This window comes from Theropithecus gelada, chromosome 1 (assembly GCF_003255815.1).
Source record: "Theropithecus gelada isolate Dixy chromosome 1, Tgel_1.0, whole genome shotgun sequence".
Lineage (NCBI taxonomy): Eukaryota > Metazoa > Chordata > Mammalia > Primates > Cercopithecidae > Theropithecus > Theropithecus gelada.
This window is the reverse complement of record NC_037668.1, coordinates 27,114,835-27,134,572: the sequence shown is the minus strand read 5'-3', so window position 1 is coordinate 27,134,572 and position 19,738 is coordinate 27,114,835. Positions and strand designations below refer to the sequence as shown.

The window sequence follows — 19,738 nt, the reverse complement described above, 5'->3', positions numbered from 1 at the left end:
CCAAATGCTCGGCTTCCAGGTGGGTTGGCCCCTCCTAAATGAAGCTTGATCAGCCCCATCCCACTGCCTCAGGGAGGGAGAGTGTCTGGTTTTCCCTCTCTGAAGGAAGGCGAACCACACCTTTCCCAACAGTTACTGGAGAGCAAGAACTGTGTTACATTCTTTCTTCTGTAAACCCTGCTCCTAATGGTGCCTGGCCCAGGGTAAGCACTCGGTGGCCGGTCGTGTGTGCCCTCCTGCTGTTGTGCTCTTGGGCATGACCTGTGGGGAGGGACCTCAGCCACAGCCAGCCTTGCCTTTACTACCATTGACTTCCTCTCCTCTGGCTTCTGGGAGCACGGGGTCCCTTACAGTTACTCTCTACCAGGCCAGTACGTCCATACAGCTGTCTTCCTAGCCAGGTTCCTACACCAGTCCCCACACGGGCAGGAGGAAGGCTGGCAGGGGAAGCTGGGCTGCCCAGGGCAGGAGGGTCTCTCTGCACAAAGCAGCTGGGAGTCCAGGCAGCCAGCTCCAGCAGGTAAGTCAGCTGGGTCCCCAGGGACTCAGAGCCCCAGCTTCTGCCCTCCCACAGAGCTCTCAGGGCCGTGGCAGAAAGCAGAGCCTCCCACTGGTAGGAAGGTCACAGGCACCAGGAGCCAAAGCAGGTAGGCGTGGGGAGTGGAGCAGGCAGCTGTAGGGACTTCTAAGGCAGAGCAGGGGCGTTCAGGGCCCTGTGAGAGTTCCCAGTGGGCTTCTGGAATGATATAGGGGCTGGGGCAAAACTGGCCTCCTGCTCACTGTGTAAGCTGCCTTTCTTCAAACCAAATAGTTGAGGCCACAGGAATGTGAGTTTCTGGTCCTTCTGAATTACGAATGGGAGCAGCTTGCTTTGTTCCCTTGTCCTGGCTTTGTTATCCCAGAGCTGGGGCAATGGGCTATATATAGCCCAGGCGGGCTGCTTGGGTCTGCCTGTGGGCCCCCAGCTGGCATGGCCAGGCAAGACAAGAGAGCCACTGTCACCCTTTCACACACCTACCTCAGTTTTGACAGGGTTTCCTGTAGCAACATTAATGGGATCAATCCCAAGCCCTCACTGGAAAACGGAGCACATGGCCCCTTTTTCCTTGGTACCATGCTCCAGCAGGCCCAGGGAAGTCACTGCTCAGGGACTAAGGAAGCTGAGGTGAGATAAAGGCTCCTAAGTGACAGCCCAGTTCACACTCCAGCTCTCAACCTCCCAAAGAAACATAAAGCACTGCCAAGGAGTCAGGGCTTCCGACTTCCACCAGGTCACATTGTCTCATCTCCCTTACCATCCTTGTATTTCTGTCTTCCAAAGGATGGAACAGGCATAATCATATAATCATGTCCCCCACCCTACCTTCTGGGTCCATCACAAAGATAAAAGAGATCACCTATAGGGAGTATTTTAACCTCCTAGGAGAGAGGCACTAAACGAACAGAAGCTGTTATTAAAGTAGAGGGTTTGTAGATTGCAGATGAAAGGCAGCAGGTAAATAAACAGCCTGAACATCAGCCTCCCCTGCGAAAGGAACTGGCTATTAGGGCAACAGTGGGAGCTCCACAAAGGGACTACAAGATTTTCCTCCTCTCCTCTGCCCTGCTGGCTATCTCCGCCCTTTGGAGGTACAGCAGCAAGATGGTATGCAGTTGGTCTCCCCACGTAGGGGTGGCTGTAACGAGAGAAACTGCTGTTAATAAGTCCCCAACCTGTGCTAGGGATAGAAGCTAGGGGCTCTTCTGGATTAAATACAGCCTCTCCCTTTCCACAAAGTCCTTTGTAGGGATCAGAAGTGCTAAGAGGCTTTTAAAACTGTTCTGGCTCTAAGCCAGTCCTACCTCAATGATTTCAAGCAGGAACATATTTGTAAAGGAGGATCCTGGCCCTTGCTCTGCAAGCTTGTGTGATTCAGACTCCATTTTCCACCTGCCCCTTGAGCCTTTTCTAAGTACCCCTCCCTTCACCTACCTGTTCAAAGGCTCTGTGACTTGCTAACTGGAGGGAGCAGCCTAATTTGGAAGGAAAAGCAGAAGTGTGTATCAGGGAGAACCATCAGAGGCGGGGTTCAAGCCCCGGGAAGAAGACTGAGGAAGAGTCCTAAGCCCTCCCCAGAGATACTTTATTACATGGTTTCATCAGTCATCAGTGATGGGTTCCTATGCCCATGCAAGGAGACAGGAACATCTGTGTGGTACACGGCACTGCTCCCCTCTCAGCTCCACAGTCAGATGGGGGCAGGGCGATGAATGGGTGCTTGGCTTCCCTGCTGTTGGGCCGGCTCTGAGATCTCAGCGGACAGAAATGAAAGCAAACAGGGACGCAGGAATGTTCAGGCATCGGTGACCTCCATGTTCTGCAGCCTGCTTTCTAGGGTGACGTCTCTTGCTGCCGCTTTCTTTTTGCTGCCCTCATGTTGCTTCTTCTGCTTCTTGGATGGCTCCTGGTCAATGGGCGCAGGCTTCACAAAGGGGATCAGTTCTTGCAGTCCTGGGAGGGAAGAGTCAACCAAATGACCTATTGTTTCTCAGAGAGTCAAAGCCCTAAGAGCTCTGGGGAGAATTCAACAAGACAATGATCCCTTTGAACAGAGGGGTCCCTTTGATAGGCACCAGTTTCCTTTATTCTTTTCTTCCCTAGTCTGAATCTTAGCAGCATTTCAGTATCATACCTGCACTGGCTACTTTCTCAACCAGGCCCCCTGCCCTGCCCAGCCCGAGAGGGCAGACAAGAGTTTCAGGGGCTGTGTCAGAACAAAAAAACCTGGTATATCCCGAAAGGGGCCTGCGATTTTGAAGAGTGTGAAGACAGAAAAGAGGAGGGTGATGAGATGAGCTGGGAGTTTTACCTGGCGGCATGAACTCCTTCAATTTCTCAGGCACAGTGATGCCCTTCTCTGTCTGGTAGTTCTCCAGGATGGCGCAGATGGTACGGGTAGTGGCGCACATGGTAGCATTGAGCATATGGACAAACTCCACCTGGAAAGACAGGGTCCCAGAGGGGAAGTCGGGTTCAACTCTCAGCTGGTCCTACTGACGGCCAGGAACCATCCATTCAACCAGACTTCCCCAACCACAACTGTCCAAATCGAAATGATGGGTTCGACCCCTTAGCAACTTTTTTCTGAATTTGAATTAGTTGGTATTTATTGCCTGTTAGATAACTGCAGAAAGATCCCTCATGTCTCCATGAGTGACAAGTGGTAGCTTCTGGTATTTTGAGGAGTTGGGCCCTTTGAGGGAAGGAAGAAACTACTATTGTGGCCTTTCCTTTTCACCCCTTTCAAGCCCCTGACTTGGAAAAGAGTAGGGCCTGAGAATTGGGTTTGAAGAGAGCAGCTTACAACCCAGACCTTCTTGGGTGAGAAGAGGGAAGCCTCCAACTTGTTCTGTGTAGATAAATGGAGATTATTCTTTCTCTGGAGTTAAGAAAAACAAAGCCAGAAAGAGAAAAGCTAGAATTACCTTATAGAAGAGAGCTAGATTCAGGTTTCTAGCTAAAAGAACTCAGTCCTGACTCAGTACAAGGCATTTTCAGATTCCTTTTTTGGTCTACATTGAGAAGCTCAGATTTTCCCATGATGCTTGGGACCAGTGCACCCCAAAGGCTGAGAAATAAGATGGACGGGCCGTGTACTGAAGGCTCTGTTTCCCACCTCCCTAGGGGCCATCTACCTTGTCCATCATCTTCTTGGTTTGCCCATATCGGATTCGAAGCCGGCGAGCCTGGTAATCCGTGCAATTAGAACAGGAGACCAACTCACGGAAGGCTCCTGAGCCCGGAAACCAGGCCTCCAGGTCAAGCTTCTTACTGGCAGCATGATTCAAAGAACCTGTAAGGAAAAACCCCTAGAACTCATGAAGGAGGGATGGTATTTCAGAAGGCTAACCTTTAGCAAGCCTGGAGAATTCTTTAATTCATGGCCTGTCTCCAGAGGTGAAATCACATCCAGATATTCTTAACACCAAATACTCCCCAGTGAGAAGAGGGTAATAGTTTAATTAATGTGGGCAATGACTCGACTTGTGATCTGTTTCTCTGTGTGGCAGCTCAGCTGGTGAGGGTGGCGTCTGTGGGATGCAGGAAAGGGAGGCTGGGAAGAGGCTGGGTCCCATACCTGAGACAATATTCACGATGTGGTAAGGAATGCCCAGGGACTGGTAGAACTCCTCTGCGGTCGTAATCATCTCTTCAAACATCTCCCACGACTTGTTGTCATGTGGTGATGAGTACACAAACTGTTCAATCTGCAGAGAGGGACCCAAGGAGATGGTAACAGTGGTACAGGGTGAATAAAGGACTGAAGAGGGAGACATCCTTGCCATGAAGACCCGTTTCCACACCACTGGGAGGCAGACGAGGCTGGGTCCCCAGCAACTGGGACTGGACCACAAAAGCAAATGCTTATGGCGCTAGCTTCCCATATGTGTGCCAGCCCTGTTCTGAGTGCTTTATATATATTGACTGGGATCATCCTCACAACAGGCCACAATAGGCCTGGCGAGGCAGGCACCGTTACTGTTATCCTCTTCGTACAGAGGCAGAAATGGAGCACTGGGGGCTTATGTATTTTGCCCAATGTTACACAGCTGGTGAGTGGCAAAGCCACAGCCTGGTTTCAGGGTGGATACTCCACGCCACTCCAGCACGCACTTCCCCAGAAACACAGAGGTAAGCAATGAGAGGAAAAGCTGGAGCCAGGATGGACCTCAGCAACACAGATCCTATCTCTCGTCTAACGCTTCTGGAGAGAGAGAAAGGTCCACTCCTTACCCTGACCCATCTACTCACCTTCTCAAACTGATGGACTCGGAAGATGCCACGGGTGTCACGGCCATGGGAGCCCACCTCCTGACGGAAGCAGGTAGACAGGCCAGCATACTTGATGGGCAGGTCCTCCGGCCGGAGCCACTCATCCCGGTGCAGGGCAGCGATGGGCTGCTCTGAGGTGGCAATCAGGTACTTCTCATCATAGGAGTTGTCATCAGACTTTTCACTGCCTTTGCCAATCACCTGTGGAAGGAAGGAGCTATACCAGTTAAGAGGAAGAGGGGAGGACCTTGGCTAGAATAAGAAACCACAAGAAAGATATCAGTGATAGTGCAGGAAAAATTTCCTTTAATCCCTGCCTGGGAGTGGGGAGAGAATACTAAAAAGATAAAGGAAAGGCTCAGTCCACCTTGGGGTCCCAGACAGAGATCAAAGAAATGTAAATTAAGAGGAAAGAATATTTTCCACTTACCTTTTTTTTTTTTTTGAGACAGAGTCTCACTCTGTTGCCCAGACTGGAGTGCAGTGGCACAATCTCGGCTCACTGCAACCTCCACCTCCCAGGTTCAAGCGATTCTCCTGCCTCAGCCTCCTGAGTAGCTGGGATTACAGGCATGCGCCACCATGCTTTTTTTTTTCCGTATTGTTAGTAGACACTAATTTTTGTATTGTTAGTAGACACAAGGTTTCACCATGTTGGCCAAGCTGATCTGGAACTCCTGACCTCAGGTGACCCACCTACTTCAGCCTCCCAAAGTGCTGGGATTACAGGCGTGAGCCACTGTGCCCAGCTATTTTCCACTTATCTAATAAAGAAAACTCATCTATGATGAATAATGGTCAATGCTGGCAGGTATGCAATAAACCTGTGCTGGTAGCCACATAAATTAATCCTTGCGAGGTGTTTACTAAACACCAATGTAGAGCAAAAAGGGACACCAGTCTCTGCTTTCTTGGTGCGTATAGGTTAGTGGTTATGATCCTTAAAGAATATACTTTGCTGTTCAGCTAAAGAAAATAAAGCAAAAAAAAAAAAGTTCAGACAGGACAAAATTCACTGTAACATTATTTATGTAATATTATACAACCATAAAAATGAAGACCATGCAGTAGCACAGAAAAACACTTTTGATATAATGCTACATAAAAAGGCCACCGGGCACGGTAGCTCATGCTTGAAATCCCAGCACTTTGGGAGGCCTAGGCAGGCAGATCACCTGAGGTCAGGAGTTCAAGACTAGTGTGGCCAACTTGCTGAAACCCCGTCACTACTAAAAATACAAAAATTAGCCAGGTGTGGCCGGGCACGATGGCTCATGCCTGTAATCCCAGCACTTTGGAGGCCGAGGCGGGTGGTTCACCTGAGGTCAGGAGCTCGAGACCAACCTGGCCAACATGGCGAAACACCGTTTCTACTAAAAATACAAAAAAAAAAAAATTAGCGGGCATGGTGGTGGATGCCTGTAGTCCCAGCTACTTAGGAGGGTGAGGCAGGATAATCGCTTGAACTTGGTGGGTGGAGGCTACAGTAAGCCGAGATTACGCTACTTCACTCTAACCTGGGTGAAAGAGTGACACACTGTTTCAAAAAAAAAAAAAATCAGCCAGATATGGTGGCGACGCCTGTAATCCCAGCTACTCTGGAGGCTTAGGCACAAGAATCACTTGAACCCAGGAGGCAGAGGTTGCAGTGAGCCAAGATTGTGCCACTGCACTCCAGCCTGGGCAACAGAGTGAGACTCTGTCTCAAAAAATAAATACATAAATAAAAATAAAAATAAAAAATAATGCTAAGTAAAAAGGCAATTTAGGTACATGGCAATTATAAGTATGTGAAAACAACATATATATGAAAAAAATCCCAAAGCGAATATTTTAAGATGACAATTGTTATATTAGGTCAATGGGAAAGCAGGTAATTCCCTCTGCCATTTCTAAATTTTCTGTTATGTAGCAGTATTTTAATTAAAAAAAAAAAAAAAAAAGGAAGAAAGTTCCTCTGGGTCAGTGTTTAGAGCCTGGAAAACTACCTCGCTACCTGGCAGTAGGAATGTAGCCACTGTGGGGCCATTCACACACAACATAGGAAAGCTCAAGGGCTGTGCAGCCTAATATGGTGTAGCCAGCCACATACGACTATTTCAATTCAGTTGGGCTGGGCATAGTGGCTCACACCTATAATCCCAACACTTTGGAAGGCTGAGGCGGGTGGATTGCTTGAGCCCAGGAGTTTGAAATCAGTTTGGGCAACATAGTGAGACCCTGTCTCTATAGGGGAAATTAATTAAAAAATAAAAAATAAAAACAAATTAAATTAAATTAAAATGTAGTTCCTCGGTTGCATCAGCCACATTTTCAGTGCTCGAGTCACACGTGGCTCATGGCTGCCATGCTGCATCATGCAGACCCAGAACATCTCCATCAGTGCAGAGAGTTCTATTGGGCAGCGCTATATTCATTCTCCAGAACTGAGGTTTTTATCCGACAAGAAGTACCAGCCAAAATTCTTCACTATTGAAACCTGTGATTCTTCCTGCCTGTGGGTCCAAGAAGCGTCTGGATAAGAGATGGAGAACGCAGGACTCAGGGAGCACCGGCTACGTAACAATTTCCATAATACTCCACATAGGTTTCTCCCTAGTGTTACCTGCAGTGGGTATTTCTAATGTTCTTTAATGATTATCTAATCTTAAGGGTTGAAATTAGAAAAACAAAGAAAAGGTAAAACAGGTTTTAAGCCAGTAAAGGAACACATTCCTCCCTTCGTTAAAAGAAAGCAGAGAGGGAGGAGGTCAAGGTTATACTAATGCTCAGGGTTTAGGGAGAACACTTTGTTTCCCAGTGCGTCTTGAATGAAAACTTAACTTTTACCTCATCAGCAGAAACAATGGAAAGATTGTTCTAATTACTGAACTATCTCCCTGTATAAATTTGATGAGTCCAACAGCAGTTGTCTAACTCTACCTCCCCTGTCTGGAGAGGAAATAAGCCAGTAGGAACTAAGTCCCTATTTCTGACAGAAGAGTTGAAAGGGAGGAGCAAACGAATAGTAGACACTGCTGCATTGGACAGCTGTTAGCAGAGACGCTCTAGAAATCTTGAGTGCCGAACACAGAGTGGGGTGCTGTTATTGGTGTTAGAGCCAGTTGATCAGAATGACCTTCTGAACCTTGACGTGAATTGTCTGGCTCTCCCTGACACGGTCCATGGTTGAGATGGAGCCACACACTGGAAGCCACCTCCATCCCAAGGCAACTATGTCTCACCCTGTGGAAGCTTCCAGTCTGGGGTTAGGAGTGGGAGGACACGGGAAGCGGGCTAGGAGATCAGTGCCACTTCTGTAATTTCCTTTTGTCCAAGCACCCAGGAATGGGCTTCATTTCTAAGCTCATGGTGTTGAAGTGTACTTGATTTAGATTCATCATACAGATTACCCAGGGAAAGGTAAAAGAGGCTCTGCAGCTGCACTGTCTAATATGGTAGTCATTAGCTACATGTTTAAGTTAAAATTAATTAAAATAAAAAATGTGCTTCCTCCGTTGTACCACCCACATTTTAAGTGCTCAAGAGTCACAGATATAGAACGTTTCCATCATCGCAGAAAGTCCTATTGGACAGCACCACTCTGCATCACTGAAGTTAAGCTACATAACTTAAGTCATTCTGCCACCTGACCCAGGCTACTCACCTTATAAAGTTCTTCATCAAACTGGCTGAGCTGTGCCACCTCCTGCATGACCTCCTTCCTCATGAAAAAGGGGGTATAAATGGGAGTGTAGCCCCGACTTCCCAAGGTGCGAAGGGCATACTGGATGAGAGCCTGTTCCAGGAACACCAGGACCCCCTAGAGGAGCAGAGACACAGAACTGTGTGACTGGGTCTTGTCACTGTCATGCTCAGCTAGCACCGACACCCAAAGGCACCTGGGCCGACAGAACAGGACTACCCAGGGGCACACAGGAGGCCAAAAAAAACCACCACAGATCACAGCAACTGACCTTCTGAACCTTAAGATTCATTCTGAACACTGAAGCCCAGCGAACTATCCAGACACACAGTTAAGAGAATTCTCTTGATGTTCTCAAAGCACTTTGGGCCTACACAAACCACAGTGCTTCTGACAGTGGATTTTGATTCTTTGTTACTTGTCTGACTATCCAATTATACTGAGCCACTTAAAGGCAGAGACTGTTCTGATTCAGTCAGCAAAACATACATTCATTATGGAGGACCACTTAGTGGCTTTTGTTCTATGGAATCCTGATAAGCCCTCTCTTGCTTTAGAAAGAGAATTGCATCTAATTGCCAATACATTTGCAGAAAGGCGAGTACAACTGGTAGATTTGGGGGCCTCTTTAAGTAGGTTATGTCTCTCCGCAAAAAAAAAAAAAAAAAAAAAAAAAAAAAAAAATTTGTTTCTTCTTCATAATCCTATCCTCACTGGCTCCCAGCTCTTACCTTCAAGAAGTACCCTCGACTCCCAGCCACCACGGCCCCCTTTTCGCCTTCAAAGCCATCTACCATCACCACCAGGTCCACATGAGAGTACTTCTTCCTGACCGTACAATCGCCCCAAATCCTCTCTACTTTGTTGTCCGCATCCTAAGGAAACAGAGCAAGAAAGAAAGATACATGACATGTGATTTTATTTTTTTATTTTTAAATGAAATTATTTATTTATTTATTTATTTATTTACTTTTTTGAGACAGGGTCTTACTACTCTGTCATCCAGGCTGGAGTGCAGTGGCACAATCTTGGCTCACTGCAACCTCAACCTTCCAGGCTCCAGTGATCCTCCCACCTCAGCCTTAGCTGGGACTACAGACAGGTGCGCGACACTATGCTCGGCTAATTTTGTATTTTTTTGTAGAGACTGGGTTGTGTCATGTTGCCCAGGCTGGTCTCCAATTCCTGGGCTCAAGTGATCCTCCTGCCTAGGCCTTCCAAAGTGCTGGGATTACAAACATGAGCCACCATGCCAAGCTTGAGATATGATTTATTAATTCTACCACCACCGTCTTTCCAAACTTTATTCCACGAGCAACTTAGCTTTGTGACATCATCATTTAACTTAAACACTACTGTGTCTCATAACTAGAGAAGGCAACTTGCTACTCAATGGAGAAGTAATAACTTACAAAGTTTGAGAAGTAATTCTAGCCATGAAACTGGGAATGATGATTTTCCAAGAGGTCTACGGTATTCTCTTGGTTTTTTTTTTTTTGTTTTGTTTTGTTTTTTTTTACCCTTTTAAATTACCTCTCAAATCCTGCACAAGGACAACTCTTCCCAGACAATCGACATTGCCTGGAGTGCGGAGGAGAATGTAGATTTTTTTTTTTTCCAGGCTCTCATTGGTCCCAGGGCCACATGAGGGCGGACTCGGGGCCCTGACCTCCTGAGTCTGCTCATGGTCTGTGCTCTGCAGCCTCCTGCACACCCCAGCCTGCAGTGAGTTTAATGTTCACCAGGGAATGAATGAAAGAGGCACAGATGGGCCCTGCTCCGGCTGGGGTGTCAGGGAACAAAGGCTGGGCTCCGAGCAGCTTTGTGCAGGGGAAGCTCCCGCTCAGCAGGAAACTTTTATCATGCAGATTTCCCTTCGACCTGCAGCTTCTCAGCGGGGTGTGGGTGAGGGGGTTAGGTTGATTTAGCAGATCCCTCCTACAAGACGCCTGCTACCACGGGCAACTGCAGTGGGGGACAGCAGCCCTATTTAGAAGAGATTTCTGTGCCAGGAGTCTCCTCCTACCTGCTGTCTCTGCTACTTTCCAATCAGACAAGGATCTGACTCCTGCAATTCTCAATTGGTGGACAGAGGGAATATACAAAGAACCTGCTTCTGACAGAGAGTGCCAGTGTTCCACAGATCTCCTCCCGTCCCCGCCCCTGCAGAGACAGCAGCCACCTAAGGCTGCCTCCCACTGGGGCACAGCCACCTACCTCATCGTTACTGATGGGCACAGAAGGGTGCAGAAGGTTCCCAATCTCTCGGAGGTTCTCAAATCGCTCTGCTTCCAGCTTTATCCGCTCCGCGTCACACTTCAGGATGGCTTCATCAATGAGGAGTCGGACTTTTTTGATTTGTGAGACTTTCAGGTTCTGTAGATGAACAGGCCAGGCCCATTAGCAGGACAGCGAGGCAAGGACAGCACAGGAATAAGATCAGGTTACCCTAACCCTGTTGTGCTCTAAAGAGAGCCCTTGCGATAGCATTTTAAAAACTGGAAACGAAGACTTTTAAGAACTGAGATTGATTTCACACACGGATATACACAGTCTTGCTCTACAAATCCATCGGCATTTTTCCTTGCTGGTGCTTGAGGCAGAGATGGATAGTTCTGGCCACTCCTATTGTTCCCATACATCACAGAAATGTTAGTACTGCCGCTCTTATGAGAACTTTCCCTTAATCTGCAGTTTCTGATTTTCTTGACTGAACCAACTTAGCACTCTATTGATGTGCTGCATTTAACTGTTCTCCAGGAAGATTATAAATTTATTAGGAGTAAGAGATTTGTCTGAAGCATATTTTTGGATTCTGTATTGCAGCTGTTTCAAACTGTGCTCTTACTTCTTTGAGGCGAGTGCTTTAGCAGTAGGGCCAGGCAGGCTCAGGCCCCCAATCCGAGCCCTTCAAGCACAGCAACTTTGCTTTTTTGGTTTATGTTCTTGCTATATGTTAAGGGTTTCAAGAAAGGGTTCAGTGACTAAAAAACTCAAAAATTACTCCTCTTGCCCAGCGCACTAAATACTTACTGTATTACAGTAAGTTGAAGTTTCTTGCCTTTGTGTAACAAAGGGTAGAAAATGGAGCTATATAAACCAAACACAGTTCCTTTCCTTTTTCTGTTCTTCCTACCCTTGATTCTCCCACTCCATCTGTCTCCATCTCCACTGTCTAATAAATACTCAAATATAGAATATAACAAGAATGGGTGGGGTCATTTCCCAGCAGCAGAAATGAAAGGATGTCACAATGCTGTGTGCAGCAGCGTGTGAGCACTTGCTGTCTAGAAATAAAATTAAGACAAAACAGCAGAGATCCTAACTTAGAAAAGGACTCTAACTTACAGCTAAAGCGTCTGCAGTAAGGTCATCGAAATTCAACACGTTCTCTGGGACAGACTCATCATCTTCCACTGGCTCTTTTTTCTGCAGGAAGGAAAAAAACCCAACACAAATCAATAAAAGAAAATCTCTGGCATTGTTTTATAAAGTAAACACCAAATTAACGTATTATATAAACGAATCGCAGAACTTCCTACATACATTTTTCTAAAAGATACAACATGTAGGAAAAAATTTAGTCCACTGGAAGCCAGAAGTCAAAGTGTCAAGCCCCTATGCTGCCACTTAATAGCGTTTTGGTCCTAAAATCAATTAATCTGTCTGGGTCAGAGAATTAACATCCTGAAGAATACGAGAAGAATGTCACTCCCTGTGCGTAGGTCCTCATGGGAATCAGAAGAGAATTGATTTGAAATGCTCATGAGCTACAAGCCCGGGAGAGGCAGCGCAGTGCTCAGGAGCAAGCCCTTCTTTTTTTTTTTTTGGAGGGAGTCTCACTCAGTCACCCAGGCTGGAGTGCAGTTTGCGTGCTCTCGGCTCACTGCAACCTCCACCTCCCGGTTTCAAGTGATTCTCCTGCCTCAGCCTCCCAAGTAGCTGGGATTATAGTAGTGCACCACCATATCTGGATAATTTTTTTTTTTTTGTATTTTTAATAGAGACAGGGTTTCATTATGTTGGACAGGGTGATTTCAAACTCCTGGTCTCAAGTGATCCCCCACCTTGACCTCCCAAAGTACTGGGATTACAGACATGAGCCACTGCACCCACCCCAAGTGTAGATTCTTATCTACCTGCTAACAACAAACCCAGCATTGAGGCTAAGGGGGAAAGATGGATGGAGCGATGACATATCAGACAGCCAAGGAAAACAAACAAACAAAAAGTCACAGGATCTGGAACTAAGTTTAGAACAATCAATGCAATTTACACAATGGCAGGGGTATAACGAGGGCTGGATTTTGTTCTCTCTAGTTTCTCTTCTCGTCCTTCTGTATGATAATTCTGCTAAATCATCACTTGTAATCCTTGCACAAAACCAGGTGAATTTAAGAAGATCACTTAAAGAGTTAAATTCTTCTTAAATTAAAAAGAGTTGGCAGGGCCCTGTGGCTCATGCCTGTAATCCCAGCATTTTGGGAGGCTGAGGCAGGTGGATCATGAGGTCAGGAGTTCAAGGCCTGCCTGGCCAAGATGGTGAAACCCCTTCTCTACTAAAAATACAAAATTAGGCAGGTGTGGTAGCAGACACCTGTAATCCCAACTACTCGGGAGGCTGAGGCAGAAGAATCACTTGAACTTGGGGGGCGGAGGTTGCAGTGAGCCAAGATCATGCCACTGCACTCCAGCCTGGGTGACAGAGTGAGACTCCGTCTCCAAAAAAAAAAAAAAGAGTTGGCCGGGCACAGTGGCTCACGCCTGTAATCCCAGCACTTTGGGAGGCCGAGGCAGGCGGATCACAAGGTCAGGAGATAGAGACCATCTGGCTAACATGGTGAAATCCCATCTCTACCAAAAACACACACGAAAAAATTAGCCAGGCATTGTGGCAGGTGCCTGTAGTCCCAGCTACTCGACAGGAGAATAGAGTGAACCTGGGAGGCGGAGGTTGCAGTGAGTCGAGATCGCACCACTGCACTCCAGCCTTGGCCACAGATCGAGACTCCGTCTCAAAAAACAAAAGAGTTAAAGAAAGTTAGTCAAAGGCCATTATAATAAGATATATGAGACTTCAACAAAACTTGCATAAGAATATTTAGCATCTGCTTTGTAAGTATAAATAAAACAAAGTATAACCAGGTATAGTGGCTTGCAACTGTAATCCCAGCTACATGGTAGGTTCAGGTGGGAGGATCACTTTAGCCCAAGAGTTCAAGACCAGCCTGGGCAGCAGAGTGAGACCTCATATCTAAATATATAAATATATATATTTTAGGCCGGGTGCGGTGGCTCAAGCCTGTAATCCCAGCACTTTGGGAGGCCGAGACGGGTGGATCACGAGGTCAGGAGATCGAGACCATCCTGGCTAACATGGTGAAACCCCGTCTCTACTAAGAAATACAAAAAACTAGCCGGGCGAGGTGGCGGGCGCCTGTAGTCCCAGCTACTCGGGAGGCTGAGGCCGGAGAATGGCGTGAACCTGGGAGGCGGAGCTTGCAGTGAGCTGAGATCCGGCCACTGCACTCCAGCCTGGGCTACAGAGCAAGACTCCGTCTCAAAAAAAAAAAAAAAAAAAAAAATTAGCCAGGCACAATGACATGTGTCTATAGTCCTAGTTACTTAAGAGGCTGAGGTGGGAGGACCGCTTGAGCCAAGGAGTTGGAGGTTGCAGTGATCTATGATCATGCCACTGCACTCTAGCCTGGGCAACAGAGCAAGACACTGTCTCAAAAAAAGAAGAAAGAAAGAACAAAAGGACTAAATCTCCTAAATGTAAAGCATAGAAATCCTTTAGGTTCATTACACATTCTCATATGATCAGAATTCTAACTATAACTCCACTCACACCCTTCAGTGACTCAGAGAAAAATCATCTTAAAAAGCTAGAAAAATCTGGCCAGGTGCAGTGGCAACATAGGGAGACTCCATCTCTACGAGAAAAAAAAAAAATTAGCCGAGTGTGGTGGCATGCTACTAGGGAGGCTGAGGCAGGAGGACTGCTTGGGCCCAGGAGGTTGAGGCTGCAGTGAGCCATGATTGTGCCACTGCACTCCAGCCTGGGCAACAAAACAAGACTTTGTGTCAAAAACAAGAAAAAAAGTTGGAAAAATCTGAAACTATCAGAATGAGTCTTGATAAGAATAAACAGACTATAGAGGTAGGGAAAAAATGGACTAAATCTCAAGATTTTTGCAATGGCATCATAGGCAGGGTGATATGTTAGCAAGATAGTTACCAGGCTCCCTTGCTATTTGATAGTCCCCCAGGGCAGCAAATTCAAGTTCAGAGCTCAAGGTTTGACTCTGCAACTAAGTTAGAGTATGATTTTAAGCAAGCTCTTTAATTTCCTAAGCCGATTCCCTTACCCATTAAATAGGGCTGACAAATGTACTATCTGCACTCCAACTTTGCAGTAAGGATGAAAACCAAAATGAGATGTCTGTGAAAGTATCTGAATGTTTTCGAGTGCTCTACAAATTAAAGCACCATCATTACCATTTCAATGGCAGCGGGAGTGAACACTGCCTGCATGGCTAGCAACAAAATCAGATCTAAGAATGTTATTGTAAATGACAACACTCACAATCCCATCTTCTTGCTACAAAAAACACCCAGCTGGCACTGACTGTACATAGGTCCCAAAGAACACCCAGGGAGGAGTATGCATGAGAATTAACGTAAGTATGGGGTCTGTAGCATGCAAATGACTAAGTCCCACAGAAAGAAACTGGATGATTATCAACACCACTTTCCACAGCTAAAAGTGTTACACGCTGAAAGTTTAACAAAATATTGTCAAAGAGAAAGATGCCGACTGTCATGAAGCCAAGTGTAAGGTGCTAGAATCCCAAGGTCATCTTTTTATGCTCTTTACTGGTGTGGTTCCAAAGTTCTATAATGTTTTTTGTTGTTGTTGTTTAGTTTTGAGGTTTACAACTTAAAAGTTATCTAGATTGAAAGTGCATTTAATTAATTCTTTTTTTTTTTTTTTTTTGAGACAGGGTTTCACTGGACACCCAGGCTGGAGTTCAGTAGCGCAATCTTGGCTCACTGCAACTTTTACCTCTTGGCTTCAAGTGATCTCCCACCTCAGCCTCCTGAGTAGCTGGAACTACAGGCGCCGGCCACCAAGCCTGGCTAATTGTTTTATTTTATTTTTGTAGAGACGGGGTTTCACCATGTTGTGCAGACTGGTCTTAAACTCCTGAGCTCAAGCAATTTGCCCACCTCGGCCTCCCAAAGTGCTGGGACTACAGGCGTGAGCTACTGTACCTAGCTATAATATGTAATGTAATATGATTAAGGGGCTAAACAGGTATTTTTGAAGAAGGGTTAAAAACATGAACTATTCTGGATACTAAAGCAAAAGCTGAGCTGAAACATGATATTTTTCAGGCATAGGAAGGATTTTTTTTGGATGAAGGCCAGTAACATTACTTGCCATTCATTGTAACTCACAATTGCTGAACAACTACATGTTCTTGACACTATGCCAAATTTTCTACATTTGAAAGAAATTTAGTTCTATCCATAACTATTGCTTGGTGTTTAAATTTTTTTAAAAAGTTCTAACAATTCCATTCTATAGGTTTAGTATTGTCATTTTATAGATGAGAAAACTGAGGCTCAGACATTAACTTGCCTAAAAGTCACATAACGTAGCAAGATTTGAACTCTGAATCTGCACTGTTTTCATTATGGAGCACAACTACACTGAGACGACAAATCTGAAATCTGCCATTAAAAAAGATGACTGATGGAATTTATATTTCTAATGTAAGAACAGAATAGACAACAAACGGCTAGACAACAAAGAATCTTACCTGAACACGGAAGATGGACTTGTGGTAAAGTATATGAAAGTGCCTCCAAGTTCCTGCCTCCCTATCTTTTCAAAATAATATGTTCCCCTTTGGTAAGAAATTGAACATCTTGTAGACTTAAACACTGAGTTAGAACTTCTATGAACATTAGCTAAGAGCAAGATCAAATATCTCCGCTCAGGCTCTCACGGCTGTTTGTTCCTCAGTTCTCTTACCTTCATTTTCTCTCCGATCGTCTTGCTGCATAGGTTCTTCAGCTTGTTCAAGTTGTCTGCCCGAAATCTACCTAGGAATAAAGAATCCAAGAATATACCAAAGAAACGCCCATAATTAAGATACTCCGTTCTCCTGATCTTGACTTCTTAGTACTGATCTCAGGTTAAGGCCTAAATGCCAGCAGAGCTGAAGGATCTGCCTCATGAAGTTATAAACTCTTAGAGCTTTATTTATTTATTTATTTATTATTATTTTTTGGAGACGGCGTCTCGCTCTTGTTGCCCAAGCTGGAGTGTAATGGTGTAATCTCGGCTCACTGCAACTTCTGCCTCCCAAGTTCAAGCGATTCTCCTGCCACAACCTCCCGAGTAGCTGGGATTATAGGTGCCCGCCACCACGCCCAGCTAATTTTTGTGTTTTTAGAAGAGACAGGGCTTTACCACGTTGGCCAGGCTGGTCTCGAACTCCTGACCTTGGCCTCCCAAAGTGCTGGGATTACAGGCGTGAGCCACTGTGCCCGGCCTAATCTTAGAGCTTTAGAGCCCCAAATGTAGTTGGCATACAATGGTGACTACAATGGTGTCCCCAGCATTTGGTGACAAGGAAAAGACCATTCTGAGGTTAAAATTTAACAGTATCATAACATGTATGACACCACTATAGAGTGACACATCTGGAAAACTTGGAAGACACTCAAGTAACTAACCTGCCCAATTATCTTAAAACTCATTTAAGGAAACTAGGTGCTATGCACAGGACTCTATAAAGAGTGCAGTCATGATTGCTACCTCTCCATGCTAGAAATGGCTAATGTTACCCTTTTACTTTGATACAATGCTCCTCTGGCAGCCTTGAGAGTAATTTAGTCTCTTATAATTTGGTTTCCTTTGGGGGAAGACAGTGCACTAACTAATCAACATTATTGGCCCAAATTAATATATTGGTATCATGGATCATCAGTCTAACTCTGATTGGTAAAATTTGGACCTCTTGGGGGGCCGGGTGCGGTGGCTCAAGCCTGTAATCCCAGCACTTTGGGAGGCTGAGACGGGTGGATCACGAGGTCAGGAGATCGAGACCATCCTGGCTAACACGGTGAATCCCCGTCTCTACCAAAAAATACAAAAAACTAGCCGGGCGAGGTGGCGGGCTCCGGTAGTCCCAGCTACTCAGAAGCCTGAGGCAGGAGAATGGCGTGAACCTGGAAGGCGGAGCTTGCAGTGAGCTGAGATTCGGCCACTGCACTCCAGCCCGGACGACAGAGCGAGACTCCATCTCAAAAAAAAAAAAAAAAAAAAAAAAATTTGGACCTCTTGAATCTGAACATTAGGGGCAATATGATAAAATTCAAGTACAAGCTTTCTTGTTGTTGTTGAGACAGGGTCTCACTCTGTCACCCAGGCTGGAGTACAGTGGCACGACCTCAGCTTACTGCAACCTCTGCCTCCTGGACTCAAGTGGTCCTCCCACCTCTGCCTCCCAGGCAGCTAGGACTATAGGTGTGCACCACCACACCCAGCTAATTTTTTTAATTTTTATTTTTTGCAGAGATGGAGTTTTGCTGTATTGCTCAGGCTGGTCGCAAATTCTTGGACTCAAGTGATCCACCCATTTTGGCCTCCCAAAGTGCTAGAATTACAGGTGTGAACCATGGCATCCAGCCAAACTCAAGCTTTTAAGAGGCAAAATTGATGACTAGAAATGAGATAGCACCTACAGAACCATTCTTTAAGGTTTTACCAAGGAGCTTTCCTCTTTGATATCTCTTTAACAAAACTTGATGCAAAATGATATCACTATTTTCTCATTCACTTATTCACATTGATAAAACTATAGAGATGGATAATAGATTAGTGGTTGCTAGGGGTGAAATGGAGGGCAAAGGGAGTGGACTACAAAGAGATAGCAAGAAGGATCTTTGTGGTGATGAAACAGTTCTGTATCTTGAGCATGGCAGTGGTTACGCAAATTTACACATGGTAAGATTGCACAGAACTACACACGCACGTGTATAAAACTGGCAAAATCTGAATAAGGTTTGTGGATTGTAGCAATGTCAATTTCTTGGTTTTAATATTTTACTAGAGTTATATAAGATGTTATCATTGGGGAAAACAGGACCTTTCTACTATTTTTCCAACTTCCTGTAAATCTATAATCATTCTGAGACTCCTTCCTATTTGCAAGGCACCAGGGTAGGTATTGGGAGCATGAAAGAAAATAAGGCCAGGTGTGGTGACTCATGCCTGTAATTCCAGCACTTTGGGAGGCTGAAGTGGGTGGGTCGCTTGAGCCCAGGAATTCGAGACCACAGCCTAGGCAATGTGGCAAAACCCTGTCTCTCCAAAAAACAAAACAAAACAAAACAAAACAAAAATTAGCTGAGCATGGTGGCGTGTGCCTGTGGTCCCAGCTACTTGGGAGGCTGAGGTGAGAGGATCACTTGATCCCAGGAGGCAGAGGCTGCAGTGAGCCGAGATCGTTCCACTGCACTCCAGCCTGGGTGACAGAACAAGACTCTATCACAAAAGAGAAAAAGAAAAGAAACAAAAAGAAAATAAAACAAAACCGAATATTGTAACAGTGCTGAATGTTTCAATCAATGAATATAGTATATCCCTTCATTATTTTTAATTTCTCTCAGCAATGTTTTATAGTTTTCAGTGTATGAGTCTTAAATGTTATTTATTAGGTGTATCTCTATGTACATGGTGCTTCTAAACTGTTACTTGTATATAGAAGTACCTTTGATTCTGTGTCTTGTATCCAGTGATTTTGTTAGTTATTTAATTTTAATAGTTCAGATTCTGCATACACAATCAAGTGATCTGCAAATAATGACAGTTTCTTCCATTCCAATCTTTTATTTCTGTTTCTTGCCTTATTCATACTGCCTGGGACCTTTGGCATGATGTTGATTAGAAAAGGTGATAACAGACATACTTGTCTTGTTCCTAACCTCAAGGGGAAAGCATTCAACATTTCATCATTAAGAAAAATGTGGCCGGATGTAGTGGCTCACACTTGTAATACCAGCACTTTGGGAGGCCAAGGCGGGCAGATCACGAGATCATGAGATCGAGACCATCCTGGCCAACATGGTGAAAACCCCATTTCTACTAAAAATACAAAAATTAGCTGGGCATGGTGGCACGCACCTGTAGTGCCAGCTACTCAGGAGGCTGAGGCAGGAGA

General features: G+C 45.5%; 1 protein-coding gene across 1 annotated transcript; it reads right to left on the bottom strand.

Annotated features, from left to right (window-relative positions):
* Positions 1–2,061: 2,061 nt before the first annotated feature.
* LOC112624936 (serine--tRNA ligase, cytoplasmic) lies at positions 2,062–19,323 on the bottom strand. The gene is made up of 12 exons (XM_025386052.1): positions 19,289–19,323; positions 16,543–16,613; positions 11,847–11,927; positions 10,716–10,874; positions 9,230–9,373; positions 8,460–8,615; positions 4,793–5,014; positions 4,119–4,248; positions 3,676–3,833; positions 3,345–3,419; positions 2,850–2,979; positions 2,062–2,491 (listed from the first exon to the last, which is right to left on the bottom strand). Exons 2-12 carry the CDS (start codon positions 16,546–16,548, stop codon positions 2,334–2,336), a joined length of 1,419 nt encoding a protein of 472 aa, XP_025241837.1. The 5' UTR covers positions 16,549–16,613; positions 19,289–19,323; the 3' UTR covers positions 2,062–2,333.
* Between the last annotated feature and the right edge of the window lie 415 nt (positions 19,324–19,738).